The following is a 27,397-nucleotide window of genomic DNA, read 5'->3' on the forward strand; positions in this document are numbered from 1 at the left end:
ATGATGAAGAGACTTGTGGGAGTTGGGGAAGGAGATGCATCTAAATAGGTGGTGCCATGATGGCCTTGTAGAATAGAGGATGCGAATGATTAAAAAATATGATGTTTTGACCACCATGACCACAAGGATTGTCTCAAAGTCTGCCAAGAATGGGAAGGGTCAACATAAGAACCATGAACATGTTGATCACAATAATCGATAGGAAGACACTAGAATTCATAATGCGGATTGAGATGTGGGTGGTTCACATATAAAATTTAACAGGTTCTATTGGAAAATTTTAGTGGAAAGGTGATCATATACCCTTTTCTAGTAGCCTATCTTTACCAAGATTTCTAGCATAATCGTATATTCACGCGTCTACCCTGAAGGTAGCTAAATACTAAGAACGAGTCTAATGTTAAGGTAGCCAAAGCTAATCCTTCCAGGAACAGGACCCGACGATCGAAGTCAAGCATGGCTACCACGAAGGAGATGCTGTTGTCGTACCTGGAGGTCTCTCTCTCTCTCTCTCTCTCTCTCTCTCTCTCTCTCTCGTCGTTTGCTGCTTCAACATGGTATGGTGTGTCTTGCTAGCGCATATTTCCATCATTGTACCGTCGCAGCTGCCTTCTCATACATAGAAATACGAGTAAGCTCTCCAAAATCGTGTCTGCAAGAAAGCTTGCATTGCAACCAATGCAAATGCCACTCTACAAATTGAATAGTTGCTTGCCGCTGGCTAAACCTCAGGAATCTGTTGCGATTGATTCCAATCTGACAGCTATATCAGGGCTGTGCTACAGATATGGTCTTTTAGAAGTGAGAGTATTGTCTAATTGATCACGCGTGAGGATCGGGTCTAATTCCTGTCCAAGTATACAAGAGACTGAACCAACTTTAAGAACGGATTATTGCATTGAGTTTCGTCGAATGTGACTTCTAGCTACAATTTTTTTCACAGAGGGTATTTGAGGGATTAGTGGACAGATGTAAGGGGGACATCCAAATATGTGTCGTCAAACATGTCTGAATCAAGATTCATCGAAATAGGATAACAAACTTCTATGATTTACCCCCATTTTACATGGAGTCATTTGTATACGAGTGGCAATCAGAATGCACCATCAATCTAACCGAGGACTAGAATGTGTATTCTGCCTTGCAAGGGCTAAGCATTTATATCATCCACTGTTTGCAATAAATGATTTCACACATAAATTATTTCCATGCTGGTTATATGCACTATGTATGAGGTATTATTGTGTCTGGCAGAATGGTGGCGAAAATTCCATCTGATTGCAATGGTTTATAATGGTAGTTGGCAAGTGCTTATCTAAGAGAAGCCCTTTTTGCTGATACCTGCAGATATTGCTAGTTATATTCCTGCATGGAAAAAATATCAAGTTTATTGGAGGCTACTCGTATTGTAATCTTGGTAATCAATCCTCTAATGTTGTGGGATACCATAAAGAATAGGTTATTATGGATTGATAGCCTGAATACTAGTACATGGAGGGTTTCTGATGATAGGGATTTGAGATAGTTGCTGAAGACAAAATTATTTTCTTCGAAATTCTGAAGCCCTTGACGGGAACATAGTTTGCATTTGAGTAACTTCTAGAAATAGTAACCTCATAAATTTTAGGAGTTGCCAAATTTACATTATTGAGAGCTTTAATTGTATGGATTCATTGGTTCATGGTTTGTTTCTTTGACCATAAGCATCTAGTTTGGCTTTTTGAAACCACTCATTACGTGGGCTTCAAGTCAATGTGACTATTCGAGTAAAAAAATCTTAGTTATTTGAGCGTTTTAGTCAATTTGACCACACGACTAAACTTTTTATTTCTATTGGGTATCTTGTCGATGATGATTGAAGTATAATTACAAGGTGTTTTGGCCATTGTCCACCCTTAAACAACCAATCAATTTACGAATTACAAATGCTTGAAAAAGCTGTATTGACAATTCTCGAGGTTTTTTGTTCCGTGATTTTATACAAGCAAAAAGGTTTGGTAAAATATGATGAATATTTGATCATATTTTGAAACACTAAAGTAATATAGATCGCCTCTAAAGGTTTATGAACATAAATTAATTTGAATCATTGAGCCAATATGTCTTCCCTTAAACAAAATGATAAATATTCGACCATATGTTAAACACTAAAGTAATATAAATCACCTTTTAAGATTTGTGAACATTAAATTACTTTGAATCATTGAGTCAATATATCTTGATAATAGGTGATATATAGAAGGTTTATAAACATTAAATTAATTTGAATCATTGAGCCAATATGTCTTGACAATAGTTGATATATAGAAGGTTGGTGACATCCCTCTCTCTTGAAATTTGTGAAACTAGCCTTTCTCCTTGGATAGGGTGGTAAGTAACCTGATTGAGCACTTAATTGTAGCAATTAATAAATTTACAAAACTGAAAATGCACACTTTATCACTTAATCTTGGACATTGAATACCGTGTTGGTCTCAAAACCGATGTCCTTTTCAGTATTTTTAAAACTTATATTGCAAATGGATGGAGTACAATCCAGATCCTCTAATCTTCTCTGCTAATCTAAGTACCTCTTGTTGTCAAAATTGACTAGCAAGCCTCTAAATTAATTTGCCTCTTGGTTTGCTTGGGGATTGGCTTTCATCTTACTCCTTGAAAGTCAAATTTAGTCCCAAATCCGATATTTACTGGTTGGCCTCTTGAATCTTTCTGAAATTTCTTAATTTCAGCTGTTGAAATTCAAGTCCTAGTCCCTCAATTTTGAGCATCATTTCGAGGTGGCCGTCAAAATTCTAATCTTTGTTATAAATGAGGATTTACAACAGAGATTGATTGAAATCTTTTTCTTTGATGGCTCAAATTGCTGAAAAATGCTGAGATAACTTAAGAAATTGTTGGGGGATGCGAGAGAATGCTGTAGAGAGAGAAATTTCATAGTTTCATTGCGAGAAATGTTGAAAAACTACTGCTGCCTTGCTCAAATAGCCATGGAAGCTATCACCTATAACTTAGGATCGCCAGAAAGAGTACCGTCCCCTTGTGTCTGCTAGTATTACGTGCACCAGAAGAACCTTGGGCTGTTGTCACCTGCTCTTGGAGGGCTTCAAACTGCTCTCATATGTTGTAGGATTGATCCCTGGTGGTTGCAACTCACATTAGCAATTTTTTCTTGCTCTCAAACAACCTCCTTCTCTCTCACAATGGTTGGAATAGACTTCCATAAGTCCCTAAAAACGTTTTTTCCACTTGCATGGGCAAGTTTTGCTAAGTAGCAAATTTCTAATATCATTTTTTAGCATTATCAAAATTAATTTAATAATTATTTCAATCCTTAAATTATTTAATTCCACCAGCCAATAATTAAATTGGCTAGACCAATTTGTCTTCCAAGTATCCCTGAGCAATTATTGATCCTTAGACCAGTACTAATTAATTGATTAATGGCTAGTCTCTAATGTCACCACTGACATTAGTAGCCTATAAATTGGTCTAGGTCCAAATTTGACACTGAGTACCATTTAGTACCTGTTAGATATAACTTATCACAACTTTTGCCTTTGGTATCCATTGTTTTCTTGGGATCCTTTCCTTGTTACCATGAAATAAGTGCCATGTGCATCACATGTGGTAAACAACCTCGCTCATTTGATTAATGCCTTACTCAAATGTTATCAGCAAGATTGAAGCATCTTAAAATTTCACATCTCCCTTGAAAACCTTGCATGTCTTCAATTGCATTGCATTGTGCCGAAAGAAAAAGTATACTGCACTGGAAGTTCCGTAAGGCATCATAGTCACAACATTAGCTATTGTTGTCCAATCATTCCACATGTCCCAAACCTTGCTGAAAATTTTCAGCCAGCATAAACATGATATAAATCTGAAATGCAATCCAAAATTGTTGCTAGAAACGCATTGGATGCATCCATAACTCATGTTTCTTAACTGTTCTGACTTCATAACCATAGTAAAGCATATTCTCAAGCATAAACCATGGCTGAAACTGTTAATGGCATTTATTAACATGCTTCTATCCATGGAATTGGCTATAAACCATTGAAAACTGAGCTTAATATGATCGTGAACTAATCATTTGTTGATTTGAGAACTGATCATAAACTACTGCAAATGTGTTCCCAAATTGATCACAAACTGATTGCAAAATCTGATTAGAAATTAATCTCAAAACTGAGGCAAAAGCTCATGCCCAACTAAACATGAACTGATCCCAAACTAATTTACAAGTATAGTCTCAGAGTCGTGGTAACAACTGTACTCATCTGCATACGTCTCATAGTGACTAGTACGCTGAGTAGTGACTCCGTAAAGAAATGTTTTGAACGCAAAAAACGCAAAACAATCTTACGACAAAGCACAGACTAATAAACACAGAAAATGGTTAGGGTTAGTTTGATGAGTACAAGCGAAAGCAGAGATAGCACATGTTAATCGAGGTGCTGAACAGTGAGTGAGTGTGAGAGTGAGAGTCAACAGATAGGTATGTACCAGTATGGTACACACAAAGAATAAAAGAAGTATTTATACTTAGGGTACAGTACACTTACACCCGCTGGGGTGAGTTTACATATGTAAAGCAATATATACACGGGAGAGTGTAAGGGGCCTTTACACCCAACAACCTCCCACTTAAAGGTCCTAAGCAAACCTTTAACCGACTCCCACAAGTCTGATGCAATACTCATGTTGAGCCTTTGTAAGACTTTTAGTGAGAACATTTGCAGGGTTATCTTGTGATTTGATTTTAGTCAATGTGACTTCACCATCATCCAGAACCTGTTTGATAAAATGATACCGAACATTAATATGTTTGGTACGTGTATGAAACATGGCATTCTTAGCTAGGCATACAATGGTTTGACTATCACATCTAAGTACAAGTGTTTTGGTTGGCAGCCCAAAATCCTTGACCAAACGACCAAGCCAAACAACTTCTTTTGAAGCTTTAGTGGCTGAAATGTATTTAGACTCAGTGGTAGAGAGTGCTACTATCTTTTCTCTAGAGCATCAAGAAATCCCCCCACTAGTCAAGGTAAATACGTACCCGCTAGTAGACTTGCGAGTATCCAAGTCACTTTTCATGTTTGCATCACAATACCCTTGCAGATCTAACGTATCCTTTCCATAGCAAATACATTATCTTTGTGTGTCCCTTAAGGTACAGTAAGATGCATTTCATTGCTTCCCAATGTGCTTTGCTAGGTTTTGACATAAACCTGATCACAACTCCCACCGCATGAGCAATGTCGGGTCTAGTGGCAATCATAGCATATATGAGTGAACCACAAGCTGAAGCATAATGAATATCCTTCATAGAGCTGGCTGCCTTATCATCTTTTGGGCAATCTGCTTTGCTAAGCTTAAGATATGGTGGTAAAGGAACACCAAGAGGCTTAGCATCTGCCATAGAAAAATGTTTAAGTACTTTGTCGATGTACTTTTCTCATGAGAGAAATAAGAGTTGCTGCTCCTTATCTCGTGTTACACTGTGGGAGCTTTCACTCAACCACCAAGACCCACGGACCGCTTATTGCTTCAAGCGTTCCAAGCTGAGCACTAGTGGTTACCTCTCACATAGTCGATGCGCCATTCATATCTACGGGTGTAGTGAGCTTACCTCCATGCCGATTGAGTTACCTCCTCTCCCGCGCACTCCGATAGCTCCACGATCCAAGTACAAGCTTCAAGCAAGCTCCATCCTCAAGCTCCACGCTCCAAGCTCCATCGCCGCGAGCAAGAGAAGAGAAGAGAAGAGAAAATAAGAGAAGAGAAGAGAAGAAGAGAGGAGAAGATGGAGAGCTTCTCCTCCCTGATCCCTCACCCTCACACACACTCCCTCACACTCTCACACTCCCTCTCTCAAGTAAGCAAGAACAAGAAAAAGAAGAAGAAAAGAGCCACTTTTGGCCACACACAAGAATGAGCTTTTCATTCACTTTTCAATTTTATATACAAAATTCTAAATCCCTTTTGGGCGGTCGTCCCCTTATCCCCTTTTTTACATGGCCGGTTGTGGCCTAGGCTCTTTTTCCCATTGTCCTCCTATCTTCCTAGCTTCCTTCCTACCGCCCATCTACCTTTACAAATTGTACGGGTGAGAGCCCGGCACTCTTTAAATTAAACCATGATGTGCTTGTGCTCTTTTACAAAAGTATTGACCTGTGCTTTTTCTTGTGTGCCTTTTTCCTTTATTTAGGACTTTTCTGCACTTCTTGTGCTTCCATATTTTTCTTGGCGCGCCTTCGTTTTCCGTTTCACTTTCGCCTTAGCCTTTGTCTTCTGCTTTAGATTTTTCAAATTTTCCATCTTGTTCATCTGACGGTTAACATTACCCCCCTCCTAGACGAGTGCCAGTCCCATGGCACTCACAGTCGTAGATAGCAGGCTTTAGCATGCACCGAAGACGTGGGCGGTAAGGACGCCTGTGGTTGCCGTGGAGTGTTGGTGGTGTGTGGAGGAAGATCGTTGGGGGCATGTTGGTGGCCTAGGTGGCTAGTGGTAGGGTTGTTGGAGCTGGTGGTAGGGCTGTTCTTTGTTGGGGATTGCATTGATGGCTAGCACAAGTCGCGGTGTGTTGGGGATTCTGCACATGACGATTCTTGGCAGGCTTGCAGGAGGATAAAGGATAAGAATTTAGAGTTGAGCGTCGATGAAGAGCGAATGACACGTTCGTTGGAGTCTTCAATACTTGCAATTGAAAACCTCTCATACGTGGTCTCTCCCTAGGGGTAGTGCTAGTCGTCTTTATGGTGCACAAGATGTTGTTCAATTAGTTTGGGAGATAGGTCAAACTCTAAGCAAGCTGAGAGTATTGTCTTGTACTTGAGGACCCAAACTGTGTATGTATTTCGGTGTAGATATTATGTGAGTACTTGTGCATACTTAGATATTACGTAGTTAGAAGACCGTGGGTTGGTTTCTTGTAACAACATGTGGATGAAGCAAAGTTGCCCATGTTGAGAAGAAGTATACGTGAAGGTGTATGAGACATCCTTTGCATTGTGACTGCATGACGTAGCATAATTGAACACAGGGACACTGCACTTTCCGTAGCTGGTAGCTATTGGACTTGCATGATGAGGACGGTGTATTTTTCATGGCTATTTGTGTGGAGCTTACCACGATTGATTGCAATGGTATTAAGGCTGAGTGCAAGAGGGAATCGTGCAAATGGGTCAGGGTGACATGTCTAACCATAGGCGAGACAAGCTTCTTGGGTAGGTCCTGCCTTTGATATGCCCTGAATAATTGTGGGTGATGCTAGAGGGCAAGGGGACTAGGGACGGAGCCAGTCGACCAAGGTCACTGGACGTATCTAATTTGAGGACCCCTAGATGCTATGCTGTGATCATGGGTGCTACTAGCTTTTCGTTTCTTGTCTTTTCTTTTCTTTTTTATTTTCTTTTTTTCTTTTTCTTTTTTTTTTCTCGTTTTTTTTTTGTGGGACTTCCTTGAGTATAACCATTGCAATATGTTGAGGCTATCAGTCTTTCAATGGGTTGGGAGATGTCGAGCTTCGAAGGCTCAGGGAATGGATATTACAGTGATGATTGTGCCCTAGCCTCGTTGTTAGAGAAGCAGTTGTTGAGATGGGGAGATACACTTGAGATTTTGTAACTCTCTTTGGAACGTGCGATGTTAGTACAATTGAGATAATAGCTGCCATGAGTGCCTGGTGTAGAGTGTAACCCAGAAAGAGGGAGTTACCACTGATCACGCTGTGGGCTACGCGATGTGGACGATTGCAAGGGTGATTTTCACTTCCGGCGGTGAGGCTTCCGTCATGGCTCTTGTGAGGTTGGTGGTCTTGCGGTGACTTGGGCGTTGAATGCTTTCGCACGAAGACCTGCGTCGTCCTGCATCCACTCGTCAATTCCTGAGAGTATATGCAAGTTGCATGCATCAAGTACAACGAACAGATACAATCACGACAAGATATTACTTTGTCAAAATCCTATGATGCTGAGTGCAATGCATATTTCGGTGCTTGTTAAAGACGTGGCATATATTAGCAGTTGGCAGGGAAAGTGTATACAGGTGGGGAGCTTGCCCCCTTTAACTGTTTAAAGACAAAAAGTTTTGACAGGATGGCCTTTGTTAAATAGCTTATACATCATAGGGGCTACTCTATTTGTACGAGGCGGGGTGAGTCTGGGTGGTCCGGCGACTGAGGTTGTGCCGGTGAGGGGCTCTGGTGAGGTTGGTCGAGGAAGATGTCGGCTGGGACCCGGATGGTGTAGTCCTTGGCCGCAACTGTTTCCAAAATGCTTTTAAACAATGCATCAAATTCCTGCTTGTCTGGAGCTGTCCTCTTTTCTTTCGAGCACCTGGTGCCCGAGCGTTTGGTGGGAGCTTGTACGGCTGGTGTTGCCATACCCCGTGTGCTTCCTTGAGCCCTCGTCCTCTTGGCTTGGGGAGGTTTTTGGCCTGCATCCTAGGTGGTATCGTTTGGAGTCTCTTTTCGGCGCATGTCTCTTTAGAGTAGGCACGTAGTGTTTTGGTGGGGGCGCTAGTGTCTTATGCTCTCTCCGACGGCGGAGAGCTTCCTTGCATGCCAGCTGCACTATGTGGTCCATGACTGCTACCGTAGGGGGATCTGCAAAATGCAAACCAAGGATTAGGCCCTAAAGCAGGATAAAGCTATTCGCATGGAAGGGATTATACAGTGGGTTATCAAGTGCATATGACGAGGAGTGCGGTGAGATGAGTCATGTAGTGTTTGTTGTAGAGGGACGGTCCTCATGATGATATTCTCTTTGCTCCGACTGTGAGGCGTACTCCAGCCATTAGCAGATCTTGGCTTATGCCAAGTTGCGTGGATTGGTCGTGATGGAGTGGAGCAAGGCTCATCCCAGGAAGGATAGATCGGAAAGGGAAAAGGTGTATAGAAGGGGACGACACCCCATCTACGTCCTCAGAGGTGTTGGTCAGGGCTTCCTATGGCGGTAATGAGGGTTGCATGCCCTCCACTTGGAGACGGGAATGGTCACACGACTTCTAAATGCGTGGTGAGAGGAGGGCCTGAGGAGCTTAGTCTGTCAAACCCAACTCTTCTCCCTGCGCTTGACTATCATTGCTTGTGTGTGTTGATATGGTCTATATAGGGTCACAAAATTCATTGTTTATTTATGTACATATTTATGAATCCATGACACTTCACGAGGATAAAAATCAATTGTAGAACTCCGGATTGTATTGGAGTGTGGCACATGAATCCAGTACTTGTGGCAACATACTTAATAACGATAGATATTTTGCAACATCGAGTAGTATGGTACCTTGTCCGAGTCTACTGGCAACATGTAACTTCTCCTCGGTGAGAACCTTATTAGCTAGAGAGTTCTCTTGGCTAGTTCCAGGTAAGTCCGTTCCCTGAATGGCAGTTAGTACTCGAAAGGAAGTTGGTGCCACATAGGTTGTGTCTCTTTAAGACCGCCATTTGGCCAATCGCTCCTCTGAGACTGTCGTAATTTGGGTTCCTAGTTCGGCCATTGCAACACGGTTTTCAAACCAACGTTTTTCAAATTGACTTCGACCCTCCGATTGTCGCTTTAGTTGCTCTATCCCTAAGAGATTTGGTTGGCAAAGCACATCATTGAATGTCACAGTTAAGCGTAGTTCGTCGGCTTCCTCGTCAGAGGTGAGTCGTATGTGTTCATGCAGGAGCTTGTCATAGTGCTCGTCAAGATGTTCTTGCTCTTCCTAGGATAGGGGAAATGGCAAGTATTCTTCAAGCTGCTCTTAGGAAATGTGCCCATGTCTGCTAGGACATAGACACGTGCGGACACTTTGAGCTTAGCATCCAACTCAATTAAGCATTCTGCGACACTTCTATGTTCAACAAGGGCTTGCTCAGTTGCTATCTTATGCAAGGTTCTAGGAGTTTCCCTAGGCTTTAGCATAGCTGGGGGCTCAGGCCTAGATGAGCAAGATTGGTCAACGCTAGGGTTGCTTATGCTCTCGGGGTTTCCATGTTTTCCCTGAGGCTTTGTTGTTGCGTCATGGTTCTCCTTAGATGTGACTGGTATAAATTTGTCACCTTGTTGTGACAGTATTGTATCCACTCTTGATTGGTCAATGCGAGTTTTGTTGTCGGTGGATTGAGTGTTGCAAGCAAGCGTTGATGGTAATGGCTGCTTTGATTTTTCAGAACACATGGATGTGTGTGAGGTTTCACCGCTATTAGGAGAGACATCAATGGGTTCATTGGTGGATGGTCTCGATGCTTTATTCCTCAGCTCTTCGGCACTCTTGGTTTCAATCTTCTTGGGGTCTACAGCCACTTGCAAGTGCCGTTGTTGTTTTCGTTCTTTTCTCTTCTTTTTCTTAGGCAATCGAGATGTATCCCTTGAAGACTCGGGACTTTGAACTAGGTCAGTCGTCGATGTGCTTGGCTGGGCCTCAACATTCTCTTTCTCTAGTGTGTCCTCATGGGACATAGCCGTGGCCTGCTGAATAGCCTCTCTAGGTTATGAGGGTACAATTGCCTCTCTTTTTGGAGAGTCTAGCTCTTCAGCCAATTCCCTTATGTTTAACTCATCCAGCGTAGGCTTTACGCGCTTCAGAAGTGCTGGAGTTGTCAAGAATGCTGGTTGCGGCATCTCCTCCACAGGTAAACTGCTAAGGACACTTTCTGCCAGGGGCGTTGTCATGGCCAGGGGTTGTGATTGCGGTGATCCCTGATTGGAAGTAGTAGCAGCTATTTCAGTGGACTGGCTCTACTGTTAGTAGATTGCACTGTTAAGTCCCTAGGGCGATCGGAAGTGGTCATGTCTTTTGTTGCCCTTTGAGCATTCACTTGTGTAGATCGAGCATGAGTTGATCTAGTTACATTAGGTTGCATAGGTATATCCTCGGGCCGAGAGCTACGGATGGTGTCATGTCCCACCTCTTGGACATTTGGAAGCTTAGATGGAGATAGAGATTGGGATTGAGCAGCCGTACTTGATGATTGCTGTTGTGCTTTGTGTGTCCGTTTAGGGAAAGAGGGCGTAGGAGACTTGGGGCTCCTAAGTGGCTCCGACAATGGTTTGAAGATTTGCTCGTGGTTGTTAGATGATTTTACCATTTGCTTTGTTGAGCATTTAACCTTGCCATGAGCAATGTTGTGCTTATGATGCCTATTATCCTCTTGGGGAATCAAAGGCTCCTTGGGCACTAGTGGCTTTTGCGTATCCTCAACGATTACATTTGATATCTGCTTGTCAAGCACGCTAGGCTAAGGATCTATCCTCCGATTAGTCCTGTTTGGTTTCTTGATTTCGACCGTGACGGGCTCGGTCACTCCAATGTTTTTGACTCGAGACTTGGTTTTTCGTTTAGATCTCCTCCTATGCTTCTTTGCTCTTGATACGATCTGGCCTTCAGTCGACAGAGGGGGTTTAGCAGGGGGTTTTGGCATCCAAATCCATCTGTTAGCTACGTAATACCCCTGAGCACATAGCAACGCTTTGGATATCCATCGTGGCGTTGTGTTGATCCTCTATCGATGCCTTCGTCTATAAGCCTTGGGCTTCTTTTGGGGTCTTCTATGATATTTGTAAGTTCAAAGCCGTCCTTGGCATTGTCTTGTGACCTTCTTGTTTCAAGCACGGCCTCCCTCACTGGTTCTCGTTGTTCGACCTGTGCTTGTATCAACTCTTCCAACAAGTCCTTACTCTCGTTAGCAGACTTGACTGTTATGTCAGCACCTTCCTTGCCTTTCCCTCGAGGTTCAATGAGGTTGCCGTTGCTAAAGGTTGTGACTATTCTCACACCCAGTAGTGTTAGGTGTATCCTCTGTGCTACATAGTCGGCCTCACACTTGGTCGCCCTTTTGAAGGGTCTTCCTAGGAGGGTTTCCTTCCCGCAATTAGCACTATTTTAAGGAACATGAAATAGGATAGGCAAGCTTTCAGTTTTAATTGTCGCAAGGATTTTGCACTTTTCTATGAGTGCTTGTGGGTGTCCCCCGTAAGAGCTAAGAGTTGCATTAGTCGGTGTGAGCTCTGGTTGGCCTAGTAGGGTCCATGCTTCATAGGTCAAGATATTAAAATCTGCTTCTTTATCAATCAGAGCATCGATAGTGTGCTCTCTTTTTGCGGTGAGTTTGACCCTGAGATAAGCAGACGGTACTATGTCTTCATCTTCTGGGTCTTGGCTCATAAATTTAAGCCTTCTGACAAATGCCCTTGGGTCCCCAACTGCACGACTAGATGTGGATTCTCCACTGATGTTTTGGATCGCCGGTGTAGTGCTATTCAAGGTGCATCTATCGTTAGGATTGTTATATCTAGTCATCCTCACTGTTGTGGCTTGATGTTGTTGCTTTCCGCTTTGACTAGATGTAGTCCGAATGTAACACATACGTGTTTTTGCAGTGTGGCTTTTTTGCCCTTGTTGGCTAGATTGGCCCATTGAGGTTCTAGGGTCTTTGTCTGCTGTCTCTATTCGGGTATGGGCTTTTGGTTACGCTTTTGCAAGTGAGAATCCATGCTCGTGTAGAGCCATTACTATACTAGGGTCTAATTTGGAGGACCTGTCACGGTGCGCGTTTTCTCTCCAACCTACTCGGGGGAGGTGCAGAGGGGGCAGAGCCCCTCTGCGGGGGTCCGGGGGGGTAGTTCGGCCCCTGTCTGCAAGGCCGTTACGGTAAATGGCATGCGCAATTTGAAGGATCGTTTATAGCCAAGTTTTGAACTACTTGCTCTAGATTTCAGCCCAGCAATAGATTTATGATGTGGTTGCTCTATATGGTCTCTTGATCAGTTTTAGGGTCTACAGGTTAAATTTTGAAAAAATCCAAATTCAGCCCAATAGGCCCGAATTGCAGGGGCCGAATGCCCGATTCGGCCCGTCCGAGGGCCGAGTAGAAAGAGCCGAATGTAACTGGTTCAAATGTCAAATTCGGCCAATATGAGTCTGGTTGTTCGAGGGCCGAGGGCCGAGTCAGATGGGCCGAGTTGGCAGGGCCGAAGGCCGAATTTCAAAGTTGGTCCGAATGCTCCACTTGGACGGCCAATTGAAAGGCGTCCGAGTATAGTGGGCCGAATGGCCGAGTGGGCCGAGGGCTGAGTCAAGTGGGCTGAGTTGGCAGGGCCAAGGGCCGAGGACCAAATTTCAAAGTTGGTCCGAATGCTTCACTTGGACGGCCGGTTGAAAGGCGTCCGAGTGTAGTGGGCCGAACTTTAAAAAATTCGTCCGAGTGTATTTTCGCCGAACTTTAAAAAATTCGTCGCGCCGAGCGATGGAGGCCTTCATACTGGTTGAGCAGCTCTAGATCCAACCTACTCATGCATTGGAAGGTGTGGAATTACCTGGGCTGGGCAAATAACTCCTGGATGGCCAGATCGAAGCGGATCTACTCAACGAACCTCTCTCCTGCTCTCTTGAAACCCTGCAATGCACAATGTGGCCTTTCTTGCCACTCTTGGCTCCTTATCACCCTGCCCAGGCCTGTACTCACCTTAGTCTTGCTTTCCTTGCTAACATTTAACCCAAAATTTCATTTTTTTGCCATTCTTTTTCATATTTCAACCTGTTATACAGCAACAGAAAACCCTACTGTTTGCTCCAATGTTTTGCTCCTATCATTTCTAAATGCAAGAAAAAATTGTAAGGAAAATACCTACACTACTCCATCATACTTTTCCAAGTCCAAAAACCAAAAACTTACTTGCTAAGGAGATCGAATACCTCTTCAAACTCCCTCGCTTCCTACCTATCTATCTCAAGCACCGGTTCGGGGAAAACCGTACTTCAATGCTCGATTCGAAGCACGCAAGCGCTCAAGGCTTGAATCCGTTGGTCCTGGCAATGGAATCAAAATGTGAGAGCTTTCGCTCAACCGCCAAGACCCACTAACCGCTTATTGCTTCAAGCGTTCCAAGCCGAGCACTAGTGGCTACCTCTCACATAGCCGATGCGCCATTCATATCTATGGGTGTAGTGAGCTTACCTCCATGCCGATCGAGTTACCTTCTCTCTCGTGCGCTTCCGTAGCTCCACAATCCAAGTGCAAGCTTCAAGCAAGCTCCATCCTCAAGCTCTACGCTCCAAGCTCCATTGCCGCGAGCAAGAGAAGAGAAGAGAAGAAGAGAGGAGAAGATGGAGAGCTTCTCCTCCCCGGTCCCTCACCCTCACATACTCACTCCCTCACACTCTCACACTCCCTCTCTCAAGCACAAGCTTAAGTAAGCAAGAACAAGAAAAAGAAGAAGAAGCGGAGAGCCACTTTTGGCTACACAAGAATGAGCTTCTCATTTACTTTTCAACTTTATATACAAAACCCTAAATCCCTTTTGGGCGGTCATCCCCTTATTCCCTTTTTTACATGGTCGGCTATGGCCTAGGCCCTTTTTTCCATTGTCCTCCTATCTTTCTAGCTTCCTTCCGACCGCCCATCTACCTTTACAAATTGCACGGGTGAAAGCGCGGCGCTCTTTAAATTAAACCATGATGTGCTTGTGCTCTTTTACAAAAGTATTGACTTGCGCTTTTTCTTATGCGCCTTTTTCCTTTATTTAGGACTTTTCTGCACTTCTTGTGCTTCCATATTTTTCTTGGCGCGCCTTCGTCTTCCGTTTCACTTTTGCCTTGGCCTTTGTCTTCTGCTTCAGATTTTCCAGATTTTTCACCTTGTTCGTTTGACAGTTAACACACACGCATGCCCAAAATGTGTTCAATTGTATCCAAATCCTTCATAGAAAAGGCTGAATTCAACTGTCTTTTCAATGTAGTAATCTAGCTTTTATGCTTACCAGCAATAAACATATCATCCACATAAAGCACAAGTATAATAAGGCTTCCATCATCAGCCTTCTTTATATATAAGCAGTGATTTGCACTACTTTTAAATCCATGTGGGAGCATGAAGGCATCAAACTTTTAATACCATTGTCTAGGAGCGTGTTTCAAACCATACAAGCTTCTCTTAAGCTTACATACCAAATGTTTCTTTCCTTGTATAACAAAACCTTCGGGCTATTTCATATATAGCTCTTCTTCCAGATCACCATGCAGGAATGCAATTCTAACATCCATCTGATAAAGTTAAAGATCCATAGATGCTACAACTACAAATAATACTCGAAGGGTGGTCATTTTGAAAACATGAGAAAACACTTATTGAAAATCAATGCCCTCCTTGTGTGTATAGCCCTTAGCCACAAGTTTGGCTTTGCATTTGGGTTTGCCATCCACACATTTGATTTTATAGACCCATTTGTTAGGAATGGCTTTCCTATCCTTGGGCAATGTAACCAAATCCCAAGTATCATTTTGATACAATGACTTCATTTCTTCCTGCATAGCTAGCTTCCACTTTTTCTTCAATTCATATGATAAAGCCTCTTCATACGTAAGGTTCACCTTCATCTGTGAGCAAAATGCAGTCCAAAGAAGGATCAAACCTTCATATAGGTCTTCTGACACTTGTAGACCTTCTTATCCAATGATTTGTGTTATTAGGTAATGGATCCACATCCCAGGGAATGCCAATGACCTCATTATTTGGCTTCTGAATTGCATGTTCAGGTTGCTGTAATACAATTTCAGGCTGCTGTAATTCATTCTCAGCATGTTGATTTTGTTGCCCTAGCTGATTTTTAGTGTCCCCTTACTGCCCATTTTCATTTGGCTCAATAATGATACGCTGATTGTCATAATCAGCATCAAAAGGAGCTGAATTTTCGGTGGGTGGTTGATGGCTGTTCAAGTGATTGATCATGTTGAAATTTAACATTCTTTTTGTCTGAGTCATCATATGTGACATTTTTCAGCAGCTTTGACTCAATACTACATCCCGACTGTGTAGCACATTTTTTATGCTTGGAGCCCAAACTCTGTAGCCCATTTCACCCCCATCTCCATAACCCATGAAGATACCTTTATGAGATTTCACGTCAAGTTTGGTTCCGCAATCAACAGGTACATAGCATTCACAGCTAAAGACTCTTAAGTGGTCATATGAAGCAGGTTTGCCAGACCAAACCTCTTCGGACAGCAAAGCAACACATTGCCCAACGCAATAAGAGTGCTCAACAGTACTAAAAACACAAAAGCCCCAAAATTTGACCATCCAATGTGCAAGATTTCAATCAATTTTAAACTGAAACCTCAATACATATGGCAACGTCTGTCAAAGACACAAAAGCCCCAAATTTGCCGACCCAAATACTTGCAAATTTCTGCAATTTGTGCACTAAAGCACTTGCTTAAGAAAAAATCGACATTGTCCTACAAAAGCCCTTTGCTTTGGCTTTGAATTCTAAATAAAATAATAAAATACATGTGGTAGTTGAAGATGAGGTGGAAGAATGCTGATGTGCCAGTTGAGTGTAGACTTATTGTGTAGGAACCAGGGTGACGTGGTAGGTCGGAGTTGGTGGAGTTGTAGAGCCATTGCAAAGGTGGCAGGTGAGGCTAGAGCTGTGGATTGCAAGGCTGCATCTTGGTTGAGTTGGTGGGACTGTTGGCACAACCAGGCTCAGGGCGGTAGTTGAGGTGGTTGCAAGGTGGCCGAGGTGGCTCTGATACCACTTGTTGATGAATAGAATGAGGGAGAGTAGCTCAGCTTGGAAGAGTTTGCACGACAGTAGAGAGAGAGAGAGTGTGTGTGATCATAGCTCGACTCACTTAATTGATTAAAAAAAAGTGAGATATAAAAGTATGAAGTACAATCCTTAGTCTTTAGGGTTGTGTAAGTGACTTAAAGTGCGTTCACACAGAGATATGTGTAATGTGCGGTAAGTGACCAAAATGTGTAACATAAATACATTGATGAGGAATAATGTGAGAAAAAACCTCTCTTACAGAGAGTAAAAAGTATCTTAGTGTCCTATGTGCAGATCACTGACACTCGTGTGTTAGTGTAGGCATAAGTAAAATCCAACACTCTTATGGGAGTAGCTTTCATTGCTTGTCTTGAAGCATGATGAGTGACTCAGAGAGGTTGGGGCCAGTTGGTTTTGGCTCCACCAAGTTTTCTATTGCAGGTACAGGAGGAGGGAAGTAAAAAAAGGCATAGGCAAAGGATAAGAAGCATGAGGACAAGAAGGATGAGAAGGAGAAGCAGCCCAAGTGCCCCCACTATGGGAGGGATACTCATCTTGAAGAGAAGTGTGGAAAAAGTACCCCAATTTGAAGCCAAAGAGGAAGGATTCGAAGGATACAAAGGCCACCCCCGCTACGAGGAAGCCTGTCTTTGTGCATGTCTTTGTCGAGGAGGATACGACTCTTGCTTCTTCTACTTAGGAGAAGCCTTGGCTTGTGGACAATGGGGCCTCTTCTCACATAACCTACATAGAGGATTGGCTTCAGGACTTGAGTGCTAGAGGGGCCACTATCACCATTGGTGACAACTCTACAGTTCTTGTTTGAGGAGTGAGGGCTGTTCCTTTATTGCCGGATATGCAATCTTCTTCGGCTAGAGTCTTCTATGTACCAGATTTAGGTTTTCTAGTCATGGTCTTACACATCTTGGTACCTTTGTGGTGTTTACACACAATGCGGTGAGAATGGAGGATGCTTCTATAGGTGTAGTTCTTTGGATAAGTTTCCAAGAGAATGGGCTTTACACATTGATAGCCTTAGTTGTCACATTGACAGCCTTAGTTGTGACGACTTCCCATGAGCTTGGGCTGCTTTGGCATGCTCGTTATGGTCATTTGAACTTTGGCGTTATTTGACGAGCTTCTCAGAAGAAGATTGCAGAGAGACTTTTCGATTTCCCTCCTATTCACACTTTATGTCCTAGCTGTTTGAGGGGCAAGCAATCATTGACAGTCACATCCACAAGTTGCTACTATGAGGGCTTCTACATCACTTGACTTGGTACATACCGACCTTTGCGGACCTATGGGCACGGCCTCCCTTGGGAAGGCCAAGTATTTGATGCTGATTATAGAGGACTTCAGTCATTATGTGTGGTCTTATTTTCTGGAGTACAAGAGCAAGGAGTACTTCTATTTTTGCGAGTGAAAGGTATTTGTGGAGACGCAGACTACTTTCGAAGTTTGTCTATTCGAGCAAATCACGGTGGAGAGTTTACTTCTAACCTCTTTTCTCAGTTTTCTAGGGATCACGGTATGCAGATGGAGCATTCCCATCCAAATACACCTTTGGACAATGGTGTGGTGGAGTGTGCAAATCAGACCATGCTAGAGATGGCCTGATTGATGTTGGCGCATCGGGCTCTTTCTCATTCCCTTTGGGGTGAGGCAATGGCTATTGTAGTTTACATCTGCAACTGCTCCTCGACTTTTGGCTTACAGGACATGACTCCATACGAGGCTTTCCGTGGTTGAAAGCCTTTCGTGTCTCACTTTTGCGTCTTTGGATGTGATGCATTTGTCCATGTGGACAAGAAGAAGAGAAAGATGAAGCTTGACTCAAAGTCCAAGAAGCTCATCTTCGTGGGCTCTAGTACTACCATGGAGGGCTATCATCTCTACAACCCGATGACAAGGAAGCTTGAGGTGAACAAGGATCTGATCTTCGATGAGGTTGCGGCCTCCAAGGATTATTGATGGTTCTATTGTAGGTGATTCTTCATCATCGACTCTTAGTTCCTCTTCCCTTCTAGGTTGCCTCTTAGCACCCCTTCTTTGTCTTTGGCTCCCCTCCCTCCTCCTCCACCATTACCCTCGGCTTTCCAACCACCTTTGATGGATGCGACCACTTCTTCTTCTTCGCTAAGTTCTTCCATTCCTTCAACCTCCCCTCCGGAGTCTTCTAGGGATGCCCAGCCATCAGAGGGGAAGCCTTTTTCAGATGAGGAGAATTTACCTTCCCTTGGTGAGGGGAGTCCCTTTCACATACAAGTGCATTGTAGGTGCCGGAGGCTACTGAGTCTCCCTCCTAGTAGGATGAGCCTATTCGGATTCTTCATTGGTACCAACAGCTCATGTAGGATTTAGGTGTTTCTTACTTTCTTGCTTGTCCTACATGTCCACGTAGATCAGCTCGCCTATAGGCCTAGCTGAATAGTTCACTCTATGTGAACTATGCTCTTATGTTACAGATTCTTCATGACAGTGAGCCTGCACATGATATTTAGCGTTAGGCCATGCAGGAGGAACTCAATTCTATCGAGTGCTGCATGGAACTCAATTCTATCGAGTGCAATTAGACTTGGGAGTTGGTTCCATATTCGCCAAAGTGGAAGGTGATAGGTGTGAAGTGGGTCTACAAGACCAAGTACCTTGTAGATGGATCCTTGGAGAAGTGCAAAGCTAGGCTTGTTGCCAAGGGTTTTACACAAAGAGCAGGTTTGGACTATTTTGAGAGTTTTGCATCTACGGCTCGGATGTCTACTATTTGGGCTATCTTGACTCTTGCAATCCACCATTGTTGGACCATATCTACAAATTGTGGAAGGCCCTCTATGGCCTGAAGTAGGCTCTTAGAGCTTGGTACTAGACGATTGATTGATTCTTTTTATAGAGTGGCTTCCATCAATCGGCTCATGATCCCAACCTCTACTACAAGGTTGAGGGTGACAGGCGTGTTTTGCTCATATTGTATTTGGATGATCGTATCATCGTAGGGAGCTATACTTAGGAGGTTGATCGGACTCCGGAGATTTTGAGACATGAGTTTGACATGATGGATCTTGGGATCCTACACTTTTTCCTGGCTTGGAGATCTATTACATGGCAAATGGCATCTTTAGTTCCTAGCCCAAGTACATTATCGAACTTCTTTCGGAGTTTAGTATGGCCGATTGTTGGCCTATTTCATGCTCGATGGACCCAAAGTCCAAGCTCTTGGCAATTGGAGCTCCCCTTACAAATGTCACTCATTACAGGTATCTTGTTGGCTCCCTCAGCTGGCTTATTCACACTTGGTCGGATATTTCTTTTGTTGTGGCTTTGTTGTCTTCTTTCATGAAGACTTCTACTCAGGAGCATGGGAGAGCGGCCTTGCACATCTTTGTTATTTCTAGGGGACTTGATTCTACGGGATCATGTATGGAGAGGGGGTTACTTTCTCTGGTTGGAGTGATTCTGATTGGGCAAGTTCACGGGCAATTGCAGCCTAATTTATGGCACTCTCTTTATTCTTTATTTGGTAATTGGCTAGCATATTTTGTGGTAGGACAACTCCTTTATTTTTGTCTATAAAAGGAGGGAGTGTGGCCAGAGTCTATTATCCATCACTCAGGTACTTGTAGGTTCTTGGTGTGGAGAGAGGGAGCTTGTGGAGTGCGTAAGTTGGTGCACAAACATTGTACTCGTCATAGTGAATTTCCATTCCTGGTTATATTTTGCGCATTGTTTCTTTCATTGATCTTGTGTCTTTCATTATTCCAATGTGTGTTTTACTCTTCTAACATGGTATGAGAATTTTTAGATTCTTTGAAGGAGCTATACTTAGGTTGATGTTTTGCTCTGTCTCCTTGGCTAGATGTTGACTTCAGGTTGCATCACCTTGTGGTTTGCCTTCATTTTGGTTGGAGTCATCATCTTGCATTTCACCATCGAGACCTGGGGACTGCCTATTGACATGTGTGAACCATTTCCCTGTTGCTTACTTTGACCAGCCTTTTCTTTGTTTGCCTGCGTTTGAATTACTTGTTGACTTATAATCAACATTTCAGCCTGTGTGACTTCCCGATCACTGTGGCCTGCCACGTGTGTTGATGTTGCCAGTGCTGTATATTCATGCTGCAGCTTGATGGCTGTTGGGTAATGTCACCCGCTTGTTGATGTCTAACTTTGCGTTGACATGACCTTCCTGTGCTGCAATGTTGACGATTCTGCTGCCGATCTGCCCTAACGTTGATCATGCTGGAACAGAACACGTGTCACCCTGATCACGTTGGCTGCAGTTGACGTTCTGATCATACATTTTGTTTCTTAATTTCTTTTTATTTTGAGGCTTTTGAAACCACATGGTCTTTCCAAACCTTTGTTCACATGTGGAGTCCATTTTGATGGTTGTTCTAGTGCTCGTGTTGTAGATGTTCACATGCCTTGTTCATCTTTTGCATTTGTCTTGTATTTGTACTCATAATACTCTGCTTGTTGTTTTCAAAGGTTCGTGCAGGCATTCACACTCCCTTTGCTAGTCTCTCCCAACCGAGGTAACGTGTAAGCACTATTCTGTTCTCATTCCATACTATTCTATTCTCATTCCACTTCATTATGATCGTGTCAGTACCCTTGTGATTGCGAGATTCATTCTTCTAACATATGGCTGTGGTTCAGTGTTGTGATGCTAATCAATGCTTTTCAATGAGCATATTGGATTACTCTAGTCTTTGGAGGAATCTCTACTTCAATCATGATGTGGCACAATTGCGGTCATGCATATGAAGGAGAAGAGACAGAATGATGTGGCGTAGTGTCAAATTTGAAGAGAAGGAAGGTACGAAAGACATGCTACTACTTTGTGTGGTGGATATCATGGTCATGCTTGGCGGCGTACGAGACTGCATACATGTTTGCATCGTCTTGGCTCAATTGGGGCCTACCACCACTCAAGTGGACAATTCTTCTTGGCTCTAGTGATATTGCATGCCCTCACATGCTTCTAGCTAGAAGGGGCAAGTGTGAGGCTCGGGAGAGGGCATGTTGATGCTCTAGTGGAGGAATCTTGTTGTCATGGCGAGCTATCTATGGAGCTTGTGTGGCTATAGGAGGTACAAGATGGCTAGCTCGACTACTTTACTTTCAAAGAGGGCTTATGGCATTTTGACTTTTTCTTCAAGGTGCTTTCTTATCGAGGTGTATCTAGCGGAGTGCATACTGTTGGAGTATCCATGGTGCATCTTGGATATTTTTGTTCATTGCTTGTTCACCTGTGCTCTGAGAGAGGGTGTTAGAAGTGGTCGTGTAACCAGCCTTTCTCCTCGGATAGGGTGGTAAATAACTTGATTAAGCACTATTTACAGCAATTAATAAATTCACAAAACTGAAAAGTATACTTTACCATATAATCTTGGACATTGGACACCCTGTTGGCTCCCAAAATTGGTGTCCCTTTCAGTATTTATTTAACTTAATCGAAGAAGAAGTTGATGTACAATGGGATTCTCCCAATCCCTTTCGGTATTCCAACTTCCCTTGCTATTTAAAATAACCAGTAAGTCTTTAGTCTGATTTGTCCCTTGATACGGGCAATCAATTGGCCTTCACCCGCTTTAATGGAGATGGAAAATGCCCCAAATTCAATTATTTGCAAGTCCCTTCACTTGAATAGGCTAAAAACAACTTCAATCTTGTTGAATCCAAGTCTTGGAGCTTTTAATTTCTGACATGCTTCCCGAGACTGTTGCTAAACCCTAATTTTTACTGCAAATTAGGGTTTTGATGGAGATGGAAAATGCCCCAAATTCAATTATTTGCAAGACCCTCTACTTGAATAGGCTAAAAACAGCTTCGGCCCAGTTGAATCCAAGTCTTGGAGCTTTCAATTTTTGACACGCTTCTCGAGGTTGCTGCTAAATCCTAATTTTTGCTGCAAATTAGGGTTTATAACAGAGAAATCTGGAATTTCTCAGCCTTTGGTGATCTCAATGCTGCAATCTTTGGAGCAAGGCTGTAGAAAGGTTGGGAGATAAGAGAGAATGTTGAGGAGAAAGAAAATTCAAACTTTCTTCGGGAAGAACTGAAGAAAATTTGTCATTTATTGCTGCTGCCTTGTCTCAACAGCTTGTAGATGCAAAGAACTAAAAAAAATCAGTCATTTGTTGCTGTTGCTTTGTCTCAACAGCCTATAGATGCTGTCACTTGCTTTTGATTGGTCTTCTCTTGCCCTTGGTGCCTCAAAAGGTCCTCCAATGGCTGCAAATCAGACCGGCAATATTTTCTCTCTCTCTCTTGCAAGCTGAATATACTACAAATGCCTCTCTCCAGCCTCTAAAGTCGTTTTTCAGCCTTGCATGGGTATTTTTGACAAGTGGTAGCCTTTCCAAATGGTTTTTTCAGCATTATCCATAATTAAATATTAATTTTCAGTCTTTAAATACTGAAAATTAATCTAATAATTATTTCGGTGCCCTGAAAAATAATCAGACTGACCAATAATTAAATTGCCTAGGCAACTTCCATTTTGGAGTGCCTCTGTACCATCTTTGATCATTAGATTGGCGTTAGGTACCATTGAATACCACTTCTCTAGTGTCACCAACTGACACTTATGGCCAAATGAATGACCTAGGCCAACAGTTGGCACTAGATACCACCAAGTACTTGTGTGGCATAACTTATCGCAACTTTTGCCTTTGACATCATGTGATTTTCTCGGGTCCGTGGCTTGTAAATTTACTCTAATCCCAGTTACACCTCACATGTGCAACATTTACTTAACCATGTGATTCAAAATTAATCCACATGTTAAGTGAGGTTTCAAAAATACATGTCCTCATGACAACCCTCCCCCTTAAAATCCTTGCAATCGTCCACGATTGCACTGCCAAATGCATCAAAAGCAAAATTGTGGATTGGAATTTCCACAAGGCATCATAGTTAACACAACATTGTGCACTGTTGCTCAACCATTCCATATGCCCAACACATGTTGAAAATTACTAACCAATCATAATATACCATAAGCATAATTTGACCATAAACCGATCACTTGCTGATCTGAGAATTGATCACAAACTGCTGCAAATGTGACCCCAAACAGATCACAAACTCATTGCAAAAGCTGACCAGCAATCAATGCAAAAACTGATCCAAAAAGTGACCATAAATGGTTCTCAAGTTGATAAAAAATTTAGCTGAAAGTTATCAAAATTTTTGTCTCAAAATTGAGCCAAAATTCATGCCAAATTGATCATAAGTTGATGCAAAAGTATAGTTCCAGTGCCTGGGTGAAACTCATACTTATCTGCATACATCTCACAGTGACTAGTAAACTAAGTAGTGACCTCATGGTAAGCATACTGTCAATGTAGTACCTCGGATGCATATTGAATACATCCGAGATCCACTACATAGAAGAGCTGTCCATAATTGGAGGAATGGAAGTGCTACCTCCCCCTTGAGCATCAGGAAACACTCCAGACCCTTGCTCTGTTGAACCTGATGGAGCTCAAACTAAAGTCGCCTCTAACTGAAAGGCATCTAGGTAAAGTTGTAACAACTGAGGATGGTCTCCCAAGTCATCCTCTTCCATCCATTTGGCATCCATTGGTGGATAATTTTGAAATTTCACCAAGTATCTCCTGGAAACTTTACCTTTGACATTTCTTTCCTTATGTGCCAAAATCTGTTGAGGTACCAAAATCTCATCCAGCTCCTCAACCTCAGGCTGAATTTCAGCAGACATATCCTTTGGCACATCACCATGAAAAGGCCTCAACAAACTAACATGAAAGGCATTGTGTATCCGCCAATGTGGAGGTAATTTCAGCCGATATGCCACACAACACTTGGAAGGGCCCATAGTATCTCATACTCAACTTCAGATACAATCTTTCTATTTCTTTTATCTTTTTCAGCCTTGCCTTTTCAAAACACAGCAATTCATAATCACCCTCTGCAAACTGCAAAGCACGTCTACGGCGATTAGCTGCCCTCTTTTGCTTTTCTTGCGATCTTTGAAGTGCATATTTTATCTTTGCATATGCTACATCGAAGTTTTCCACATAACGATCAACCTTAAAGATCTTACCCTTAGTTTGCAGAATAGGTGGTACCTTTTTGCCACCCTTAACTATTTGAAATGGAGCTTTGCCCGTAGAACTATGCACTGTGTTTTCGTAAGCAAACTCAACCAAAGGGCAAATACTCCTCCCACTGTGTCTCGTGGTTTGAAACATAGGACCTCAAAAGATATCCTCATCATAGTCTTTTGCTGCCCCTTTGGGTGTTAAGTTATCATACACTGAGTGTTGCAAAAAGGGTACATTTGCTGAATTTACATCAAAACCAATGCCAAACAGAGCATTTGCATGACCAACATTTATTCCTTGAGCCCATAAGCATTCGGGGGTGCAGATGCAGTACCAAACATGCTACTTTGTGCCCCACACATTAAGTCAATGCTGCCATACATAGGGTTTTTTATATTTCTAGCCATACCCGAATACATTGGGCCTTGCACACCATGCATCGGTTGTTGCATACCATAGGGATTTGTGCCATACATTCTCATATGCGGTCCTTGTCCAACCATAGCATTGAAAATCGTGCTTTCACCAAAAGATCCTAGTTGCCCCATCATAGCATGCATGCTTAGTTGTCCAAAATCCATTGGATTGGCACTTTTGTGATAGCCTTGCATTTGCATTTCTTGCCCCGTAGGTACCAACTATTTTATTTCATTAGCAACTTTGGGAGCTTCAAATGAAGGGTTTGGCATTATCTTCGGTGTATCTTGCTATTCCGAAGGTGTAGAAGGCATTTTCTTCTTGTTGTCTTTGCTGTCCTTCTTTGGAGCATTTAAAATTCGGCTAAATTAAGGATCCTTTACCAATCGAGCAAAGAGATTTGCTCTTGTCCTCATCCGATTCTTGAACTAGTCATAAAATTCCTCTTCACTTTGCTAGTTATCAGCCTCCTTATGCCCTAAAGGCCGTGCATCTTGCCCAATAACAACATTTTCACCTTGCTGTCCATGGTCTGAGCCTTGTCCAAGGTCAAGCATTGCATTTCCTTTATTTCCATGTGAACGTTCATACTGAGAGGCATCATCATTGCTCGAGTCCATTTCACTGTATGAAGACATATTGCTGTAATTTCTCAGCTGAGAGTAAAAATCAGCACTAGCACAAAGCTTTGGTTTGCAATTAGGTGCCTTGAGCCCACCAAATCAAGGGATTGAGTGGTGTCCTGGCAATGGAACCATATTACTAGCCTTTCTCCTCGGACAGGGTGGTAAATAACTTGATTAAGCACTATTTACAGCAATTAACAAATTCACAATACTGAAAAGTACACTTTACCATATAATCTTGGACATTGGACACCTTGTTGACCCCTAAAATTGGCGCCCTTTTCGGTATTTGTTTAACTTAATTGAAGAAGAAGTTGATGTACAATGGGATTCTCCCAATCCCTTTCGGTATTCCAACTCCCCTTGCTGTTTAAAATGACCAGCAAGTATTTAATCTGATTTGCCCCTTGATACGGGCAATCAATTGGCTTTCACCCGCTTTGATGGAGATGGAAAATGCCCCAAATTCAATTATTTGCAAGTCCCTCCACTTGAATAGGCTAAAAACAGCTTTAGCCCAGTTGAATCCAAGTCTTGGAGTTCCAATTTTTGGCACGCTTCTCAAGACTGCTGCTAAATTCTAATTTTTACTGCAAATTAGGGTTTATAATAGAGAAATCTGAAATTTCTCAGCCTTTAGTGATCTCAATTCTGCAATCTTTGGAGCAAGGCTGTAGAAAGGTTGGGAGATGAGAGAGAATGCTGAGGAGAAAGAAAATTCAAACTTTCTTTGGGAAGAACTGAAGAAAATTTGTCATTTATTGCTGCTGCCTTGTCTCAACAGCTTGTAGATGCAAAGAACTAAAAAAAATCAATCATTTGTTGCTGTTGCCCTGTCTCAACAGCCTATAGATGCTGTCACTTGCTTTTGATTGGTCTTCTCTTGCCCTTGGCTGCCTCAAAAGGTCCTCCAATGGTTGCAAATTAGACCGGCAGTATTTTCTCCCTCTCTCTTGCAAGCTGAATATACTAAAAATGCCTCTCTCCAACCTCTGAAGACGTTTTTCAGCCTTACATGGGCATTTTTGACAAGTGGCAGCCTTCCCAAATGGTTTTTTTCAGTATTATCCATAATTAAATATTAATATTCAGTCTTTAAATACTGAAAATTAATCTAATAATTATTTCGGTGCCTTGAAAAATAATCAGACTGGCCAATAATTAAATTGCCTAGGCAGCTTCCATTTTGGAGTGCATCTATACCATCTTTTACCATTAGATTGGCGTTAGGTACCATTGAACGCCACTTCTCTAGTGTCACCAACTAACACTTATGGCCAAATGAATGACCTAGGCCAACAACTGGCACTAGATACTACCAAGTACCTGTGTGGTATAACTTATAGCAACTTTTGCCTTTGACATCACATGATTTCCTCGGGTCCGGGGCTCATAAATTTACTCTAACCCCAGTTACACCTCACATGTGCAACATTTACTCAACCATGTGATTCAAAATTAATCCACATGTTTAGTGAGGTTTCAAAAATACATGTCCTCATGACATGTTATATCACAGGTTCACGGGCACCCATGGCCTAATTTATGATACTCTGTTTATTCTTTATTTGGTATTTGGCCAGCCTATTTTGTGGTAGGATAACTCCTTTATTTTTATCTATAAAAGGAGGGAGTGTGGCCACAGTCTATAATCCATCACTGATGTACTTGCAGGTTCTTGGTATGGAGAGAGAGAGCTTGTGGAGTGTGTGAGTTGGTGATCAACCATTGT

General features: G+C 42.6%; 1 protein-coding gene across 4 annotated transcripts in view; it reads left to right on the forward strand.

Annotated features, from left to right (window-relative positions):
* The first annotated feature begins 337 nt into the window (after positions 1–337).
* The window catches only part of LOC148026013 (YbaK/aminoacyl-tRNA synthetase-associated domain-containing protein), a 69,576-nt gene continuing 42,516 nt past the window's right edge, over positions 338–27,397 (forward strand). Inside the window, exons 1-2 of one of the 4 annotated variants that reach the window (XM_087693250.1) lie at positions 480–495; positions 21,036–21,082. Coding sequence is in view for 2 of the 4 variants with exons in the window: in XM_087693248.1 (XP_087549374.1) it covers positions 457–495 (39 nt within the window). In the remaining 2 variants the exon portion in view is untranslated. Of the gene's footprint in view, positions 496–21,035; positions 21,090–27,397 lie in introns of those variants that run through there. The other 3 variants (XM_087693248.1, XM_087693247.1, XM_087693249.1) reach the window with 3 other exon arrangements.

The sequence above is a fragment of the Lygodium microphyllum genome, chromosome 14, assembly GCF_053477565.2.
Source record: "Lygodium microphyllum isolate KBCC chromosome 14, Lygodium_microphyllum_v1.1.10, whole genome shotgun sequence".
Lineage (NCBI taxonomy): Eukaryota > Viridiplantae > Streptophyta > Polypodiopsida > Schizaeales > Lygodiaceae > Lygodium > Lygodium microphyllum.